This window comes from Notolepis coatsorum (genome assembly GCF_963971535.1).
Source record: "Notolepis coatsorum genome assembly, chromosome: 2".
Classification (NCBI taxonomy): domain Eukaryota; kingdom Metazoa; phylum Chordata; class Actinopteri; order Aulopiformes; family Paralepididae; genus Notolepis; species Notolepis coatsorum.
The window spans coordinates 176,825,065-176,845,518 of NC_140166.1; the positions used below are offsets into that span (position 1 = coordinate 176,825,065).

General features: G+C 41.1%; 2 protein-coding genes across 3 annotated transcripts in view; one reads left to right on the forward strand and one right to left on the reverse strand.

The window, feature by feature from the left end:
- LOC311224320 (AP-1 complex subunit sigma-2) overlaps positions 1-20,454 on the reverse strand; it is a 115,339-nt gene that overhangs the window by 64,864 nt on the left and 30,021 nt on the right. The gene's annotated exons all lie outside the window — the stretch shown is intronic.
- On the forward strand, positions 308-20,285 carry LOC311222811 (synapse-associated protein 1-like). 2 transcript variants are annotated; one of them, XM_084307440.1, is made up of 9 exons: positions 308-597; positions 1,182-1,300; positions 1,401-1,467; positions 1,633-1,706; positions 5,176-5,315; positions 5,515-5,702; positions 6,140-6,198; positions 6,328-6,355; positions 18,541-20,285. In XM_084307440.1, exons 1-9 carry the CDS (start codon positions 405-407, stop codon positions 18,666-18,668), a joined length of 996 nt encoding a protein of 331 aa, XP_084163566.1. In that variant the 5' UTR covers positions 308-404; the 3' UTR covers positions 18,669-20,285. The 2 variants fall into 2 exon arrangements, with proteins under 2 accessions (XP_084163566.1, XP_084163565.1); XM_084307439.1 differs by having other exon boundaries at positions 6,328-6,472; positions 18,541-20,283.

The following is a 20,454-nucleotide window of genomic DNA, read 5'->3' on the forward strand; positions in this document are numbered from 1 at the left end:
CGCAGGTCAAAGTACTACCATGCCATCTACTGTTAGCAAAAAGCTTTTGGGGAAGTCCTAGTCAACTTCTTATTAATATACTGTTGCTCCCGAAATATAAACGTCCACTCAAATCGAATTAAATAGTTAGAAATACACTGTATTCGTTTCGCACTCTTTCTCTTATTAATTGGTTAAATCGACCGAGGCTGATTATGTTTCTAGTTGCTCTAAGTACACATTGCGTTTCCATAGCAACGGAGTAATCTAAGGGTCGGTAGGAGTGTCAGTTTTGTTTTTGCCAGTTCGCGGAAGTCGGTAAATTAAACTGAAGACGTGGGCCAGCTAGACGGCTCTGCTGCGAACTAGCAGATTATTGGCCTATTAAACTAACTACCGGTATTTTTTCTACATTTAAAGCAATCATGTTTAAGAACTTGGGGGCTTGGCTTGGTTTAGAAAGCGAAAGTGGTCCAAATGCAGAGGACAATACGCCTATCGTCCACCACAATGAAGACGAGATTCGTGAGGTAAACAATGATGTCAATGGTGATGAAACCAGCACTGATGCAAAAGATCCACCTCCTCAACTTCTTCAAAGGGCCAAGGGATTCAGTGGTAAATTGACTTTTGTACACATTTGCTGACGAGATAACTATTTACTTTTAACGTTAGGTGACACAAAAGTGTTGTTTGCTAAATGCTGCGTGAAGACGTGGGAGCTGGTGTTTTGATTGATTGATTGATTGATTGATTGATTGATTGAAAATTGTATTAACAGATTGCAGAATGGGTACAATACAGTACACAGCTCAATACACACAATTGTTAAGGGAGTGCAGACCAGAGAAAGACTTTCGTCTTGTTTACATCAGGGTCCCCCATTTTCATTTCATCATAACAGATATGACATACATTAAATGTTAACATTCTGACGATAAAACCACAACAATTCGTTTATAAAACACCCTAAACCTCACCTTAACCTCAGTGTAGGGTCCCTTTGAGTGGTAGTGTTTTGTGTTGAGAGGTCTGACATTAGTGCTTGAGAAGTAGGCTACACACAAGGAGTTTTGTGTAGTCGTTGTCTCTGACACAAATCATATTATGGCTATACTTTGCAAAAAACAGCTGGCTATTTGTTAGACATAGCACACTACACTACTCATGGTAAACTGCTTTGTTCTAACTTCTATTACCAGGCTACATTTATAATTTTGCGAGCAGCGCCTCAAAAAAAATATCAGAGTCCGTCGCTGAAACAGCACAAACCATCAAGAAAAGTGTGGAGGAAGGAAATATTGATGGAATTATTGACAAGGTGAATAGTAATAATAATAATATAATATTTGACTATATTCATATTTATTCCCATACTAATATATTCAAGAAGTATGAATTAAATGTTTTTTTCCCCTCAGACCATTTTGGGTGATTTCCAGAAAGAGCAAAACAGGTTTGTTCAGGAGAAAAATGCAAAAAAGGCTGGTGAGTTAAAAATGTATTTCTAATATGCCACACTGCTGTTGTTTTCATATTTTATTTTATAATTAAGGTTTTACTGTATCTAGAAGTAACATTTCGATCAGGATAACACAATTACAACAATATTGAGAAATTAGTACAGGAGCTATGCTCTTTCTTCATCCACAGATGCCGCTGTGCCGCCATGGGTCGGTTACAACGAAGAGGAGACCATCCAGCAACAGATCTTAGCTCTTTCAGCTGTGAGTACCTACAGAAATTCTCCATATTAACAATTTCAGTGCCGGCCATTTAACATTGAAAACCCTGTTGAGTGCCAGCATCCACTTAAATGATAGCGTTAAAAACGCATAATCTATGTTTTAAATTATGGCTATGTGTCTAATCTGCCTGTCGTTTATCAATGACTTGTTTGCAGTCAACATTGTCGAAACGGATTGTTTTTTTATCGGTTCATTTTCGTTTTATAGCATTTTGAAAAGCCCTCGTTTTCAAGGAAAATATAAAGATTTACTGGAATATTCTAGAATACCCCAAAACGTTGTAATTTTTCGGCCTATTTATGAATTGTTTTCAAATAAACGCTAGATTATCGATAGTATATGTGTACTTATGCACACTATAGAGGCGGGCTGAAAATCGATTCTCATTTCCTCATCAGCGATCACAGCCACAGAGCCACATACACACATAGGGCAAACGCTTATATCTCCGTGAAAACAGGTCTGATTATCCTAAGACTGGTCAAATAGATTCCTTACCTGAGATCAGATGTTATACAAAAAGATTATTCCAATTCCTGATCGCCATTCCAAATATCGATCACGCTTATTGATTACAGTGTTGATACTGTAAATACATAATCCACGGGTTTTCCGGGCCGGCGACCACAATCGATCCTTCAGATGCCTTGAGGGAAAAATAAAATGAGGAAACTGACCACTCCCCCTGCATCAGTCAGAACTGATGGGGTGCAGTTACACAGGGAGAGACGATAGTGGGCGGTATCTTCCCAATTGAGCTCAGAGAGACTCTGCAGCACTAACCCGAGGCTCGATTGATGAAATATGAATTCAAATCGCCAATAAAAAAAAAATACAGCAAATAAACGACATTTCACGTGGTCTGCATTCAATGGGGGGTCTGATAAGACGACAATTGTCGTGGCTGGCACTCAAAGTGTTAAAGGGAAATTATCTGGGGCGACAGTGGCTCGGGAGGTAGAGCAGTCGTCTGGCAATCCGGAGGTTCCCGGTTCGATTCCCGCTCCTCCCGGGCACCGTGTCGATGTGTCCTTGAGCAAGACACTCTTAACCCCTAATTGCTCCCGATGAGCAGATTGGCACCTTGCATGGTTGCCTCCACCGTCGGTGTGTGAGTGAATGGGTAAAAATGTGAGTAACAAATTTGAAAGCGCTTTGGATAAAAGCGCTATATAAAAGCAGCCATTTACCATCTTATAAATGGCCTTTTCCAGGGGTTTGCATTGTTTTCTAGCAATGTGGGGTTGTACCAACACTGTCTAGGTCTCAAATTCTTATTTTGGCGCATTCCTTCAGTTCAGCTGTGACAAGATCCTCCCCCACTAAACCAATTCTGAATTTAGCGTATCTTTGACGTGTAAGAATTCTTATCTGCATACCTCAGCTCCTTCTGTGGTTGTAGCCACCACCCACAATCAACAATTCCCTCAACAACGGAGCGAGTGGGAATAATGCGGAAGCGGTTTCCCTGTCACTGACACTTCCTCAAAAGAGAGAGGGAGAGAGAGGCTCTCATACGGTGCGACTAGTCTCGGAGCGATCTTCTCTGTCTCTCCCCCTGCATTTACACACACTCGCGACTTGAGCCGCTCACACACGCGCACACGCACTCTCGGAGCGATCTCTCCTCTCTCTCTATCTCTCTCCCTCTCTATCTGTCTCCCTCTCTCTCTCTCTCTCTCTCTCTCTCTCTCTCTCTCTCTCTCCCTCTATCTCTATCTCTATCTCTCTCTCTCTCTCTCTCGTATCAGCACTCGCTGTATCACCGTCAACCTGTTGCAAAATATCATAGCGCATGCGCACGCCCATATTCTGATCCATGCAATAATATTCACGGGGGTATATATTGTCATTTGAAACAAGTTACCAATGCATTGACGTGACCCTCTTGCGCCGCCCCTGTGCTTCAAATAGATCCGCTATCAACTCTATCTTTAATTTTTCAAAATGTACAGTTGCTATTGCATGCACTCATCTGTGTTTCACTACACACATGAGTGCATGCTTACCAACTGTCCGTCTGCAACACTACTATCACCGACATCTAAGAAGGGAGATCCCCCCTTGAACGGCCCTTCTAAGGTTTCTCTCCTCCACATTGCCTGTGGAGCTTTTTTCCCTATTGTTAGGTTTTAGTGAGTTTTTCCTTACCTTCGCGTGGGGTATGTCTGGGAGTGCTTGCATTCTTTCACTTATTTGCATTCATCTAAAAAATGTTTGGACCCTATGGTGTTCTTGTTCTGTTCTTGACTTATTGTTATGTTGTCTTCTTGACTTGTTTAAAGAAGACCTGTACGGCCCATGGGGACATTAACGTGTGTTGTCGGGCCCTATAAATAAATTTGATTTGATTTGATTTGATTTGATTGTCCCGTGGGATTATGCCCCCCGCGGCAAAATTAATGAATCCCTCTCTATCTCTCTCTCTCTCCCCCAAAGAAAGGTATCTGCCAGTGCATGTGGGTGACTTTCTCAAAGCGCATTGCGAGTATGGGCGGAGCCCAGCCAAAAACAGCTTGGAATCTTGAAGGGCAGAAAGTGGTGCTCTACAGTACTTGATTAGAAATACAAAACAATGAATTTTATTGAAAAAAACCTTACGGATGTGTTTCATAAACTCACAGGAATTGTGTAAAATTGCCCAAATAGTGAAAGAAATAGCAAAATAGTTCCCCTTTAAATTATTTTTACATTTTTTTTTAAATTTCTTTATTTTAGGAAAGTAATGTTGAACATTTACAGTTGTCGATATCGTACATTTTCCATCTTTTTTCTTTTTTTCCCTCATTTCCCCTTCCCCTACCTCATTCCCACCCCATCCCCCCCACACAGAGGTTGTTGACAAACACATCTGCAAAATATACAAACACACAGCATAGATGCTGCTGGGAAAGAAAAACAAAAAACAACAACAATATCAATCAGACCCATCTGCATTGTGCACAAATATTTAGATAAAAAGAGATAAAGAAAGAACTAAAAACACACAAAAAAACTCTCTAGCACGGATGTGGCTGTAGAAGAAAGTCATCAATGATATTATTTCACTCTTACCCCCACCCCTACTTATAGTGTTGTGGTAATTCTTGAGTAGTTTGATCTTCTGCAGCTGTGTCCCTCGTTCCCCTCTCCCTCCCCCAGTTACCCACCCACCCCCCCGGGGTCTCATTCACACCCATACATACCAGGACAGGGAAGGGAGGGGGGGGGGGGGGGATTAGAAAATAGGAATAAAATAATAATAAAAGATATGGAAGTGCAGTTAGAGGTGTAAAGCTCTATTCTTTCTAAGTCTCTTCATTGATAGTCAGGGTATCGATGTGTTGCAGTAAATCATTTTTAAAACAAAGCTTTTGGCCCAATACTGTCTACTACTGCATCAACAATTTGTAATTCGTAGTATAGCCTATCGGTTCTGTTTGTTAAACTTGCATGATGTTGTTGACAGGACAAAAGGAACTTTGTGCGAGACCCCCCTGCAGGTGTGCAGTTTCACTTTGACTTTGAGCAGATGTTCCCCATCGCCTCAGTGATGTTACAGGAAGATGAACTCCTCAACAAGATGCGCTTCCATCTCGTCCCTAAACAGTGAGCACATCTTTTATCTGAACAAACTATGCAGTTTTTTTTCTATATGACCAGATCACCAAAGCATGTAGCTATAAATACATATATATATATATATATCAGTTTGAGGTGTGCGAGTGATGCTTAGCGGGATATTCTTCCAATGAGTCATTCTACCATAAAACATGACTGTATGCTTGTTCATTCATGTTATTTTTAGAGTCAAGGAAGATGTCTTCTGGCGAAATTACTTCTACCGTGTCTCCCTGATAAAGCAGTCTGCTCAGCTCACAGCTCTGGCTGCGCAGCAACAAGCAGTTGAGAGGAGGGAGAGACAAATTGAGAGAACGGTCTCCAGTCCTGATGACAACGACGACGACAACAATGACGACGACGACCATGAAACAGGTAGAAACCTACTTCACAGAACAAGAGTAGACGGGATCTGTGCCTAGTCTTAACATATCCTAGTAAACAATGGTTATTGGATTCTCACACTCTTACGCTCTGTTATATAGAGCGTAATAAACAAGTGAGTTAATTTTTGGGCTCAACTGTATTGAAGAAGAACTATGGCCTTTACCTCACTGGTATTTCACCTATGGTTTTGTGACACAATCTACTCTTTTAGTCCAGAAACTGTTATGTTGTGATAAAGAAATGATGAACTATGCTCTTATTTGAAAGGGAAGGTTCAGCATTTTTAGAAGCTTATCCAACTGATCAGTGATCACTACTTGATTAGTGATCAACACGATAGGCTTCTGAAGGCCCTGAACTTTCCCTTTATCTGATGTGTCTATTGTAGTGTAAAAAATAAAATAATAATCATCACACTTTTACAGAAATTGTTAGACCAAAAACACCCCCTACCATCATCAGTGCCAAACCTACACCCAATGAGGTAAGATAGCCCATTCCACTTTTTGTATGTTCTAATATTAAAAGTTCCGGTTTGAATACAACATTCTCTGTTCATTGTGAAGCCCAGAGACTGGGTAAGAGAGACGTGTTTCTTGTTATTGTCTGGAAGGATGAGGACGAGATCTCCACTAGCCCAGGTGTGTCCGAGTTTGTCAGCGACTCGTTTGATTCCTCTAACTTAAACCAGGAGGACCTACGCAAAGATATGGAACAGCTGGTGTTGGACAAGAAGGAGAACGCTAACACACAAGAGGGTAGGTAACACACAAGAGGTAGGTAAACACACAAGGTAACACACAAGAGGGTAGGTTACACACAAGGTAACACACAAGAGGGTAGGTCACTTTAGATGATGTGGAACAGTGGTTGGCTTATAGACATCCAATCAAGCATATTTTTCAGGCATCCTGTCCGAAATTACATGCCCCAAATGAATCATGATAGCCCCTGAACCATAAGGCCTCTATGCATGTTTCTGGTCTCCTTTGATAGGTAACAAGCTAGGACATATGAATCCAGTGTAAGTAAACATACATCTATTACCATTCCAGAGTAAATGGAGATACAATGAAGACAAAAAGATTTATTTTTATCCTCGCCTGGTACATAATCTTAATTTAAAAGGCAATATGGCCATTATAACCAATATCCCATGGATAATAATGCAACTGAATGTGTTCTGCTACTCCTTGTCTACAAATGTAACTGTAAATGTGATGACAATACATTAAAAATACAACATTTATGATACCGTTTAAAAAGGTATACTCAGATGATGTAAATGGTTTGGCTATGGTTACCATTTACATGTTGACTGTTTACTGGTAATTTTACTCCAAAACACAATTTCTTTCAATACAGCCACGTTACAAAAACATACATCTCCCCAAAACATTGAAATAGTAATAAAAAACAATGAATATTGATCAATATCGTTCGTTTATTGCACTTTTTACTTCTTACTGATGACTATTTTTAAACTGAATCATTTTAAACTATTTTTATTATTTGCTAGATCCAAATGTGAAACACTGTGATTATTTGTTCATGCAATAGGTCCCACTATTTAGTATGGGTTCGAGTCCCTGTGATCTAATATCACTAAAGTTACAGTGTGGGTTCGAGTCCCTGTGATCTAGTATCACTAAAGTTACAGTGTGGGTTCGAGTCCCTGTGATCTAGTATCACTAAAGTTACAGTGTGGGTTCGAGTCCCTGTGATCTAGTATCACTAAAGTTACAGTGTGGGTTCGAGTCCCTGTGATCTAGTATCACTAAAGTTACAGTGTGGGTTCGAGTCCCTGTGATCTAGTATCACTAAAGTTACAGTGTGGGTTCGAGTCCCTGTGATCTAGTATCACTAAAGTTACAGTGTGGGTTCGTGTCCCTGTGATCTAATATCACTAAAGTTACAGCAATATGTACTGGGAAGTATGTTGGGAATTACAGGAGTATTACTGAATAGAGAGCCTATTAGGATGCTAGATCCAAATGTGAAACACTGTGATTTGCCATATCTTGCTATGCTCGCTCATGCCTGTATTTTTTATGTCCGTTCTATTTTATAATTTTTTTACTATTTTTAAACTGAATCATTTTAAACTATTTTTACTATTTGTGTTACTGAAAACTGTAAGCGGAGAGCCTATTGGGATGCTAGATCCTAATGTGAAACACTGTGATTCTACCTGTCTATCTTTTTATGCTCGCTTATGCCTGTATTTTTTACTGTTGTGAAGCACTTTGAACTGCAACCTCTGTATGAAAAGTGCTATACAAATAAAGTTATTATTATAATATGCATATTTAACATTCATATATGGGCCACAGCGCTTCATGCCATGTGACCTATCAATATTTTCAGCTCAGTTAGACCTATACAATGATATCATCCTGGATCCCATCATCCCACCCTCTCATTTGACCCCCACGTCCGCTCCGTCAACAAAACCTACTTTCACCTCCGCAACATCACCAAAATCAGACACTGCCTCTCCCCACCCTGCTGCTGAATCCCTCATACACGCCTTCATTTCCTCCCGCCTAGACTACTGCAACTCCCTCCTCACTGGCATTACCTCCCACTCCCTCCATAGACTTCAGATGGTCCAAAACTCAGCTGCTCGCCTCCTTACAAACACCCGGTCCCCGTGACCACATCACTCCTGTCCTCCACTCTCTCCACTGGCTCCCGATTAAGCAACGTATACAGTTCAAATTATCACTCCTCACCTTCAAAGCCCTCCATAGCCTGGCCCCCCCCTACCTGACTGACCTCCTTCTCCCTTACCGCCCCACTCGATCCCTCCGGTCCTCTTCAACTGCTTACCTCACTGTCCCGTCATCCAAACTCAAACGTTTTGGTGATCTGGCCTTCTCACGTGCTGCACCCCGACTCTGGAACAGTGACACCCTCCCTCTGACCAGGGACCAGAGACTCTTTCTCACTCTCCACCTTCAAATCCCGTCTCAAAACCTACCTGTTCTCCTTAGCATTTAACCTTCCCTACCCATAACCACCCTCCTCCAACCTGTCGCAACCTTTTCCCCTCCCCTACCTTCTCTCCTCTCCTGCCACTCCCACCCCCTCGGTTTCCCTTACTCACCTCCCGACTGCCTCCCCTCCCCTACTGGCTCCTGTATTTTGTTGTCTGTTACTGTGGCTCTATGTTCATGTGTATTCATATTGTTCCCTGTTTCCCTGTGGTCCGTTCTATGCTTCTTTATTTTTCTTTTTGCCTTTTGTCAGAGACTTCGGGTCATGGAGAACCGCTTTACAAAATAAATGAATTATTATTATTATTATTATATATGGGTTTTCATGAAAATATTTGTTTATTTTGGAAAACTCAATACAGAACCCGGGGCACATATAATCACATCACAGAATTTATTCAGGAATTCAAATAACTAATTACTTTTTGTATATAAGTTCTGTCAGTACAGACAGTTCTCAGTCTCTATCCGTGGCGCTGTTGGCGGCACTCTCCAATTGCCTTTGAGCCAAGACTAGTGCAGAGTACACGTAAAAAAAAAAAAACACATATATAATAATAATAATAAAAACCTACCATACTTTGTTTTACATGTGTTAAAAACCTAATAATCACAATCATTTTCCAAGTCTTCCAGGAGTCCGTGTGTCTTTGTTAACTGTGACTTCAGTAGCCTGGTCCACAGGGATCCATCCAAAGGGGTTGTTACTAGGGATGCACCGATATGAAAATTGGCCACCGATACCGATACCGATTGTTCAACTAACACAATCGGCCGATACCGATACCGATATTTGTATATAAGTATTTGTAATTTTATTTTTAATTTTTTTAATGAAACTACTGTATATTTGTATGTGTATGTTTGTATTTGTAGGCCTCTTTACTTACTTAAAAAAAGGAAACATCAAGAAATATGTTTATGGTATTAATTCCACCATGCCATGTAGCACTATTTCTCTCCCAGTATCGTCTGGCGGCCTGCAGATGGATACTATTCTCTCAACCAGAGCTCTCAGCCAATGCAATAGAACCATTTTGATTGACAGTCGATTCGGCCAATTACGCCACACCGCTAGCACCCACCTCCTGCTGTTCTTACCACCAATCGGCAAGCGTTTATTCATTTTCTACTTTCGGGCATGCCGCCATTGATCTGCTTGCGACTCGAGAGCACAACAAACTTAACGTAGCTAATACCTTAGCTGCCCGGCCCGCCGACCAGCGCTCCACAGCATGACCAAATGAGACATAATGATTTTACTGCAACAAATGTTATAATAAAACAAAGCCTTTCTATACATTTGTCTGGTTGAAAACTTTATTAACAGATTGCAGAATGGGTAGTTGGGTACGGAATGAGCAACGGAATGGAACTGAGCTATGAACGGAATAATGCCTTGCTTACTTGCTGTGTTCGGGTAAATAATATGCTGATGTTATATTGAACGTGTAACACTAACTATATAACGTTATTAACTAACTAGCTACCGTCCCGGGAGCTCACGTTGATGCCTGGATGGTGCTAACTAACTAGCTACCGTACCGGGAGCTCACGTTGATGCCTGGATGGTGCTAACTAACTAGCTACCGTACCGGGAGCTCACGTTGATGCCTGGATGGTGCTAACTAACTAGCTACCGTACCGGGAGCTCACGTTGATGCCTGGATGGTGCTAACTAACTAGCTACCGTACCGGGAGCTCACGTTGATGCCTGGATGGTGCTAACTAACTCAGTGGTTCCCAAAGTCGGGGTCGCGACCCAAAGGTGGGCCGCGAGTAGCCACGGATGGGCCGCGAGATGATTTTTTTTTTTTTTTTTTTTATTTACATTTTTTTTGTCAGGCCACTGAACTTAGAAGCAGGCCAGGACAGTGTTTCTAGTTGTATTCTAAAATTATTTTCTATTGTATTCTAAAATGTGACTATATGGTTTTATATTAACTTAATAAATAAACAAAAACAAAAAATCTACTTATTTCAACGAACATTTCAAACTAAATAACAGATTATGCACATAAAACGCTGAAAACAACCGAAGCAACAATAGTATTTTAATGAGGCTATTATTATTATCATTATTATTTTGCAACAAGTTAGCCCTCTCATAAATAGCACATATAAATGAATAACTAACTTGAACTAACTTAATAGGATTGAAGTGATATTTGGCTTAAAAAATCGGTCACATGGCAAAAAAAAAAAAAAAAAAAGCCAGACGATGTGCATTGGGCCGCGGCTCTCTGACGCCTTATTTTCTGGGCCCCGGCCTGAAAAGTTTGGGAACCCCTGAACTAACTAGCTACCGTACCGGGAGCTCACGTTGATGCCTGGATGGTGCTAACTAACTAGCTACCGTACCGGGAGCTCACGTTGATGCCTGGATGGTGCTAACTAACTAGCTACCGTACCGGGAGCTCACGTTGATACCTGGATGGTGCTAGCTAACTAGCTACCGTACCGGGAGCTCACGTTGATACCTGGATGGTGCTAGCTAACTAGCTACCATCCTGGGAGCTCACGTTGATGCCTGGATGGTGCTAGCTAACTAGCTACCGTACCGGGAGCTCACGTTGATACCTGGATGGTGCTAGCTAACTAGCTACCGTACCGGGAGCTCACGTTGATGCCTGGATGGTGCTAGCTAACTAGCTACCATCCCGGGAGCTCACGTTGATACCTACTAACTGGCTACCGTTCTGTGATTTGTTTACTTCGAGGTTGAAGAAAGTGCACTTTTAGGTTGAAAGAATGGGGGCCGGGGGCGGCGTTGTGCAGGTCGCGACGCGTTTTGCCTTTTGACGCGACACAAATTGATGGATATTTATCGGCTACTGCCATCGGCACATTCAAGCTTATCGGCCGATAGGCCGATTGCAGTCAACAAGGCACTTATCGGCCGATACCGATACCCGACCGATATATCGGTGCACCCCTAGTTGTTACTTGACAGCTGCACCGAGAATTGGCTTGAAGGCCTCATACACAGAAGGATGCTTCTCTGGGAGGTTTGTCATCTGAGCAAAGTAAGGGGGCCGGTACCTGGCATAATTTATCTGCATCACGAGAGGCACGCAGAAGGCCAAGTATTACGTCCTCTACCATGTCAATGTATGACATCCAGAATGCAGAGAGCTCTCCATTGTTGTGACGGAGGTGTTCCAGAAAGTCTGTCCACAGGGTTATCAGCTCAGCTAAGAGTGGACTTTGCAGCATATTGTTCACCGTCTGTTGGTTCAAGTCACTGGCCATGTCTTTCACATTGTCCAAGAATGATTTGATCATCCCACTCTTCTCTGGAACACTGTCCTCAACCCACGGTGTGAACTCTGCCCATGCGAGTCTCATCAGTGCTTCATAGATGTACTTGTGGACCCTGATAGCACGGTTATAGTGTTTACCATCAAGGACTCCATTGACAGAACCCTCTGCGACAATTCCAGCCTCTATGCATTATGTCCTTTAGACCAGCATCCCGAAATCGCTTTCCTATGATTGCTAAGGCATTACATATGGTATGGAATGTCCCCATTCTGAGAAGAATGTTGGAGAAGCGCTCTTCGTGCTTCCAGGCAATTTCAGTGGCTTTCGCATAGAGTGCTTGATCCATGACTACCACAATTGTTCCTAGATGCAGTTCCTTCCTGATTATCTCTGATTGATTCAGGATTTCAAACACTGGTCAAATGTGTGGCTGGTGAATTAATGGTTGGCAGATACCCAACTATATCTTGTGTGATTGGTTCTTGGTCCCTGGTGCTGATATTAAAACCAGTCCAGCTTGGGATTGTCTGATTCTCTGTATCTGTTTTCCTTGCAAGTGCCCACACCAGGTTCTTCTTGCAGGCAAGAAGAGCAGCTTCCTTGGTTTCCTCCCCTGGTTGGGAGAGGCTGTGGGCCCACACACACACCTGCTACATATACTCCCAGTTCTTGGTCCTCAATGGTGACCGATCTCTGCTTCAGTTTCTCAATGTGTGGAAGCTCAGCTCTTGGCAGTTGTGGTCCATAGACATTGGCCTGTACAACTATGCCATTGACTACGTGATGTGCCCTTTCCAGTGAGAGTTTCCTCAAGTCTATCGATATTGTCTCATGCAAGATTGGTGAAGACATGAGGCTTGATGGATGCTGGAAGTACAACTCTCTGGTTTGAGGCTGATGCTAGCTTTTGGAGACACAGAGCAGTGTCATTCTCTTCAAGTTGGGAGTAAGAGATCCCATGCCCAAGCTTGTTCAGTGTTTGGATGAGCTCAGTGTTACCCGTCAATGTTTTTACTGCATAAGGAAGTAGAAGGTGGTTTGTGTTGACCACAGGTCACAGCATATATTATGTCCTGTCTAAATGACTGAACCAGAGCATTGACTCTGTGTGTTTGAATTTTGGTGTCAGGATTTCCAGTGAGCAGTCAAACAAGAAGCTGTTCTAGTTGTTCTGGTATGGACATATGAGCATATCTATCTTTCACATCAGATGGGTGGAATGGCCAGGGAGTCACAGTCATCCCCTGTCTAATGATTGATCTGATATATGATGAAGTTTGATCTATGATCTTGTTGAGATTGTTTGACTTGGCCCTCTAAACTTTGAGCTCCCTCTGTAGAGTTTGATTTCCCAAGCCAATGTCCCTTAACACTTTCAATGCCAACGACGCTATGTCGTTTGTTCATGCCGACCGTTCATTGCCAACGACGCGATATGTCGTTTGTTTTTTTATTAGCGATTTGAATTCATATTTCCCAAAATACCGCCCCATATCGTCTCCCTGTGGTACTGCACCCATTTGTAATGGATTGCATGAAAACACATGGGGGGGGATCCAGCTTCCTCATTTTACTTCTCGCACAAGCCACCCGAGAGGATCCAAGTCATTTCCGAGCCCCAAAACAGCGTGGAATACATATTTCCAGTATGCAGCGTTGGATCAATAAACGCGATCGATATTTGGAATGGCGATCAGGAATTGGAATAATCTTTTTGGAGAACATCTGATCTGAGGTAAGGAATCTATTTTACCAGTCTTAGGATAATCAGAGCTGTTTTCACAGAGATATCAGCATGTGCCCTGTGTGTGTGTGTGTGTGTTAGAGGCTGACATGTGAGTGGATTTTGACTCCCGCTCCTTCCCACTCCCACAGAAATAATCCCATCCCAATCCCAAGTGAGAGTTTAGAAAAAATCCCACTCCTTCCCACTCCCACAGAGGACTGATCCCAATCCCGAGCCAAACTTTTATAGAATCCCACTCCCATCCCACTCCCGTTTACCAATCCTGCTCCGTTTTTCTTCCTCAGTATAAAATATGCAGTACATGGGTCACATCATGTCTGTAGGGCTGTACGTTAACTTTTTTTGCACATAGCACTGGTGCTACAGAGGTTGATAGTTTTGTAGCACAGGCCAAAATCTTGTAGCACAAGTATAAAACGTGTTATATTTGTAACAGTCACAAATGTGCCCTATTGTATTTGTGTTATTTAGTTGCAGTGCCATGTTTGGCTGTCATTTTCATGCTGACAAGTTGATGTCACACAGCCAGACACGTTACGTGTAAGGAATTATGGGATTTGGTGTTGGATGTATGGACTCTACTAGGGGTGGGAATCACCAGTTTCATCACGATACGATACGATATCGATTCTTTGGACAACGATGCGATATTTGCCAATATCACAGTCTGCCACGATACGATGCAGGTGCCTGCAATCGATATGAGACAATAAGTCCATTTAACACAACCAGTAACATTTAGATCAACTCAAAAAAGGTAACGGAAATATAATTTGAATTTTTTTTATTTAGCTCTTCCAGACATTTAAATGAAAAACAATGTATTGTTTTTAATACAAATAGACCTCATGTTCACTGTAAAGTGCCACGTTTTGATATATTGAGCTTTAAACTTGAAATAACTAAGTTAGATTTTCTTTAACTCACAACACACAACCTAAAACCCCTCCCTACCTCCCTACCTTTTTTTTATGTTGCATGATCATGTATACATTTATTATGTATTATATTTGTTATGTTTAAATATCAACATTATCTGGCCATCCTCAGTAAATACTATCAAACTCCTTTGACCTCACCTACTTAAAATCATTGACGTAGAGAGAGGGACAGAGAGAGGCTGAGGCTCCCCCACCCCCTCCCTTTCCTCACTGTTTTCTCTGCCTCTGAGCTGGGTTAGCTTAGTTTAGTAGCAGCTAACTAGTTAGTTTTGGTGAGGATGCAAAGCATGTAAGATGCATTGGAAGCGTTGCAGGGAAAAACAGGCAGGGACTTATTCCCTGGTCGCAAAATGCGCTCTCTAATATAACATAGCACGCTGTTGTTGTTGGGCTGCCGGAGCTGCGCTTGGGCAGAAATGAGACTTGCCACAGGATTTTCAAAATAAGAGTATCGATATGAACCGAATGCCTATCGCTAGGGTGCTAGTGCAGTAAATTCATTCATCGCACAGACTGATTTTTTCATAGCACGCTGTACAGCCCTGATGTCTGCCTTAGTTAAATATAAAACCACCAAACATTTACATTACTGAAGCACCGATGTATCACTCCCGTCCAAATCCCGTTGATTTTGTTGTCATAGTTCCCACTCCCTTCTGCTCCCGTTGACTTTTACTCCCGGTCCTGCCCAATCACGGGATTCAAAGTGAAATTGACTCCCATCCCGTGGGAATCCCGCGGGAATCCCGAAAATATGTCATCCTCTAGTGCAGGGGTCTCAAACTCAATTTACCTGGGGGCCGCTGGAGGTAGAGTCTGGGTGAGGCTGGGCCGCATCAAATATTATATATATATGATTTTTTATTAAATTTTTTGCAAAATCAACTCTGCCCCTCTTTGTTAACTACAACAAGCAATGCTGTTTGTTATTTAAGATGAGGTCGGACTCGGCACTGACAGATTTGTGTTCATTGTGCTGCTTTTATAAAGCCTCAAATGACTGCTTACAATATTTCATGAAAGCAGTGTTTTGTTTGTCTAAGATTTAAAAAGGTTTAAACTTTACAGCACTGAAAAAGTTGAACAAAGTGCTGTACAAGTCCCACAACATAAAAAAAAAAATACTTTAATCGCCGGGAACGAGTTTTCACGTCATTCAGAGCCATGCTCATTCTGCCGAAGACGCCGTAACTCGTCTTTGATGTCAATATTTCAAAAATCTGTCATCGAAATCATATTTCCTTTCCGGAGCCCTGAGACACAGTGCTGATCTTCTCTCAACTCTCTAGCAGTTCGAGAGCACCAGAGGGAGGGGCGCGCCAAACAGGAAGTGCCCATCCATATGTGCTCCGGGCACTCGCGATCGGTAGCCGGACTCCATCTCAACACACTGGATGATCAATCGCTCGCCCTAACTCAATAAACAACGTTATTTGGACGTATATAGTATTATACAACCTGGAAATGGTTCATCAGGATCAACATCCCATAATCGAAAACGGTCTACTCCGCGCGGATCGTCCAACCGAGCGAGGAACATACGGTAAGATTCAGCGTTATTTTCTAACCTATTCCATATAAACTGCTATGATGAATGAACATATGACCCACTCTGGATGAATCATCTAACGCTGCCCACGGAATTATAAACGATCCCCCGCCCATCCGGTCATCATCAGATCATACGTAGATCATTCTAGAAGTACGTCCAGTTGAAATTTTTCATCTCGCGCCGATCGCTACCAAACTGTATTTCATCATCAATATAATGCATTTAGGGCTATAAATCACGTTCTGAAGAAAGCTGCAGAAAACGATAAAAACATACTTATACTTTAGACCATATTTTAGTATGAATATGTGAATGAAAAAGTTTAATGTTGCTACACCCTGAACAATACATATAGGACATTGAATGGGCCATAATAATGGCAATATAGCAATAGAATTTAAAAAGTTATAGCCCTGCAAAGAAGGGGAACTTCTCCATAGACAAATAGAGCTGGCGAGGGATGGTAAATTATGAATTTAACCCATGGCGATCAAAGTGTTAAAAGATGTTAAAAAAAAAAAAACGTTTACTTTGATGTCAAGTAAGGGGCCGCAAAATATCATCCAGCGGGCCGCGAGTTTGAGACCCCTGCTCTAGTGTGTGTGCGATCAAGAAATAAGAGATTCGATTTTTCAGCTCGCTTCTCTAGCGTGCATAAGTACACATACTATCGGGGAGCTCCAGTAGCTCACCGCGTACCTCGAGCGCTATTTCGGCGCCGGGGACAACCGTGCTCGTCACGGATCTGGGGTTTAGCGAGTTCGAATCCCGGACTGCAGCCGTGCCTTTCCCAGAGTGTCTTCCCCCCCATCTGTACCCCTTCAGCCTGTTTCTGTCGGTCATTCTTGACCAGAGTAAATGCGATAAACGCAAAAAAGAGCCAGCGGAATGGCCAAAGTAAAAAAAAAAAAAAGTACACATACTATCGATAATCTAGCGTTTATTTGAAAACGATTAATAAATAGGGCGAAAAATGATTTTTTTTTGTATTCCAGAATATTCCAGTAAAGGGCGTTTATCACAGAATCTTTATATTTTCCTGAAACTTTCAAAAAACGAGTTTTTCAAAATGGTATAAAACGGAAATGAACCGATTTAAGAATAATAATAATAAAAAAAAAATATCCGTTTCGACAATGTCGACTGCAAACAAGTCATTGATAAGCGACGGCCAGATTAGACACATAGCCATAATTTAAGACATAGTTTATGCGTTTGCAAATATGAGAGCTCTATCATTGAAGTGGGTGGTGGCAAGGAAGCACTAAAGCTTGCACCGAGCTCCGGCATTGAAAGTGTTAAGGATACACTTTGAGGAACCATCAACAATTTTCCTTTGTCATCTGGATTGGAAATATATAATAATAATAATTCATTTTATTTATATAGCGCTTCTCAATGACCCGAAGACGCTGACCGTAGTTATAGGAACATAGTAAAAACAAAGAAACAGAAAAGGAACATGAGACCATGGGGGAAACAGGGGAAAGCAGCATGAGATAACACAAAAAAAAGACAAAGCGACAGGAACAGACATCAATCGGGTTGGAGGGGGGGGTTGAAGGCTAGGGAGAACAGGTGGGTTTTGAGGTGAGATTTGAAGGTGGAGAGTGTAGGGGAGTCTCTGAAAAACATTGCAGAGTTCTTTCATGTGTATATGCGCAGTCTGCAACTTTACAGAGAAGCGAAACATGATGATATACTGTATACATAGAGTGTGTGTGTATATACAGTATTGCATATATATATATATATATATATATATATATATATATATATATATATATATATATATATATATATATATATATATATAAATGTGACCTTTTCCTTCCAGCCACAAGCCTGCTTCTTTAACCTATATACTAAACAGTAGCTACCATGTGCTGCAGAAGAGTTATCACAGTTGAATAGTGTTCAGATTCAGATTCCTTTATTGTCACGTATTTCAGTACCTTACAGCAAGAAAGAGTGAAATTCAATTCGTTGTGGTCCCTCGACCATAGCAGCTTCCAATAATATAAATACAAATTAGCATAGAATAAGAATAAAATAAGTTAAAATAAAGATGACTATATACAGTTCTAATAAGTGTACTGTGCAAGTTGTCCCCCCGACTAAAGAAACTTAGTTGACTAAAAGTCATAGACCAATACATATCTGATACCAGAAAGATGTATGTTATCTCTCAGGAATAATTCATATTTAACATTACAAAAAAATAATAAAATAAAAAAATTATTGTAAAACATCAGTCAACCCTATGTTGTGACTAATCAACCGAGAAGGGTAAGTGAGTGACAACCCACTGTTTTGTTTTCAGTGGAAACTGCGGACTGGGAGAAGGAGCTGCAGCAAGAGCTTCAGGACTACGAGGTGGTGGCTGACACTGAGAACCGTGATGAAGCCTGGGACAAGGAGATTGAGGAGATGTTGCAGGAGGACAGCTAAAGTTAGTTAGTTTGTTCTTTTACGATTTATTTTCTACAGTGTTTCTGCTTTATTTGGCAGTACTGCAGTAGAGAGAGACTGGAATAATGGGGAAGAGAGAGATTCAAAGCCACAGTGTTGCTACTACATGTTAGCCCACTGAGCCACCTGGACAACACATAGAACATCTAGAACATCTGTGTTAGACAGACCCCTTCAGCCTACAGTACTGTATGTAACTCTTGAAGAACATCTTTTGAAGGGCTAGAAAGAACCGCAACAAGCAGCCTTTATGTGCCCAAAATAACAACAAAGCATTTCAATATTGGTCAGCATATATGCAATTCCTTTGTCCTGCTGTTACAATAGTTTGGTCTGTATTCATATTAATAACTGCCGTCCATAGACAAAAAGCGAGAGAGGAGTTTTTGCGGCCTTCATACCTGTGTTGTCTGACGTACAGTTCCACAGAGAATCTCTGTGAAAAGGTGGAAAAGGAGACTGTGACAGAACCCCTAACCTTTATTTTTTGGAGGTGATAAGATAACATTTTAGGTTTAGAACAAATACCGCATTTGAATATAAAATTTCATACAAACAGTCTGTGGATCCACACAATATCTCCTTTACTGTCAATGGAGCAGCTTTAGGCCATTTGGTATGACATCACATATCAGAACCATTGGAGTTTCTCACATCAATATGGATGTTCATGGTCACAAATACTGATTTGGCTGTTGTAGCCCATACGATTAACATCAGAATTCTTAAAATTCTGTGAAATTCCTCTTTAAGTCCCAGACTAGTTCACATTAGAGTAATATGAACTGAATACTGGTTTCAATATTTCTTTAAGGCATACTTTATCCTATTACTGTGCCAGTTATGTTTTATAGTTGGACTTGATAGGCTGGCTTAATTAAAAATCCCCATTCTGATATGCCTGTTTCATTTGTAGATAGTAATATATAGGCTACTTAATGGACCAAAGGGACTTGATATATCTTTGTGTGCATTTTAGTGCACACAAGCTTAGCCTTTTCAAAACTGCCTTCTGTGTTTATACTGTGCTGTTGTATACTCACTATATTGTTCAAACCTTAATATGAAATCTAAAAAGAAATATGTATTTTCTCTTTTGCTCATGTTCTATTGCATGTTAGTGGTTATTATATTTGTATATGCGTCCAAGGGCCAATCGATGCTTATCGTGCAATACAATTTCTATATCATAAGATACAATAGAAAGTGTATTGATACCTGAATATCTTTCTCAATACCTTTCAATGTGATGTTTGTTTCTATCTTTTTTATATACATATTTGCAGTTGTATATTAAAGATGACCTTTTGTCAATATGTTAAATCGCATTTTATGATATTTGATAATTTTGGTTTGTGTTACAACATTTTCAGGGTTTCCCCTTCATCCCTTTTAGGTACAGATACCGTACAGTAGCCACAACAGCATCCAAGCTTGCTGGCAGCATATACTGTACCAGTTATGTTCAACAAGCAAGCTGGGACTTGTTGTGGCAATCTTGTATGTAATGTATGCATAGCAAGAGATGGTGATGAATTACAGGAAACAGGAGCATTTTGTGACAGCGTAGCATAAGATGGGGAATGAACCTACTCATGTTTTTTTATTTGATATTTTTATTTCGAACATGTAAATAAATACAAACTATATAAAATCAAAACAAATCATTGATTAAAAAAAAACACAAACTTGAAACTGATTAAGTTAACGTTAACCAAAGTGTCCGTGAACAGGTCATCGACCGGTGCCCTAAATATGTGGGGGC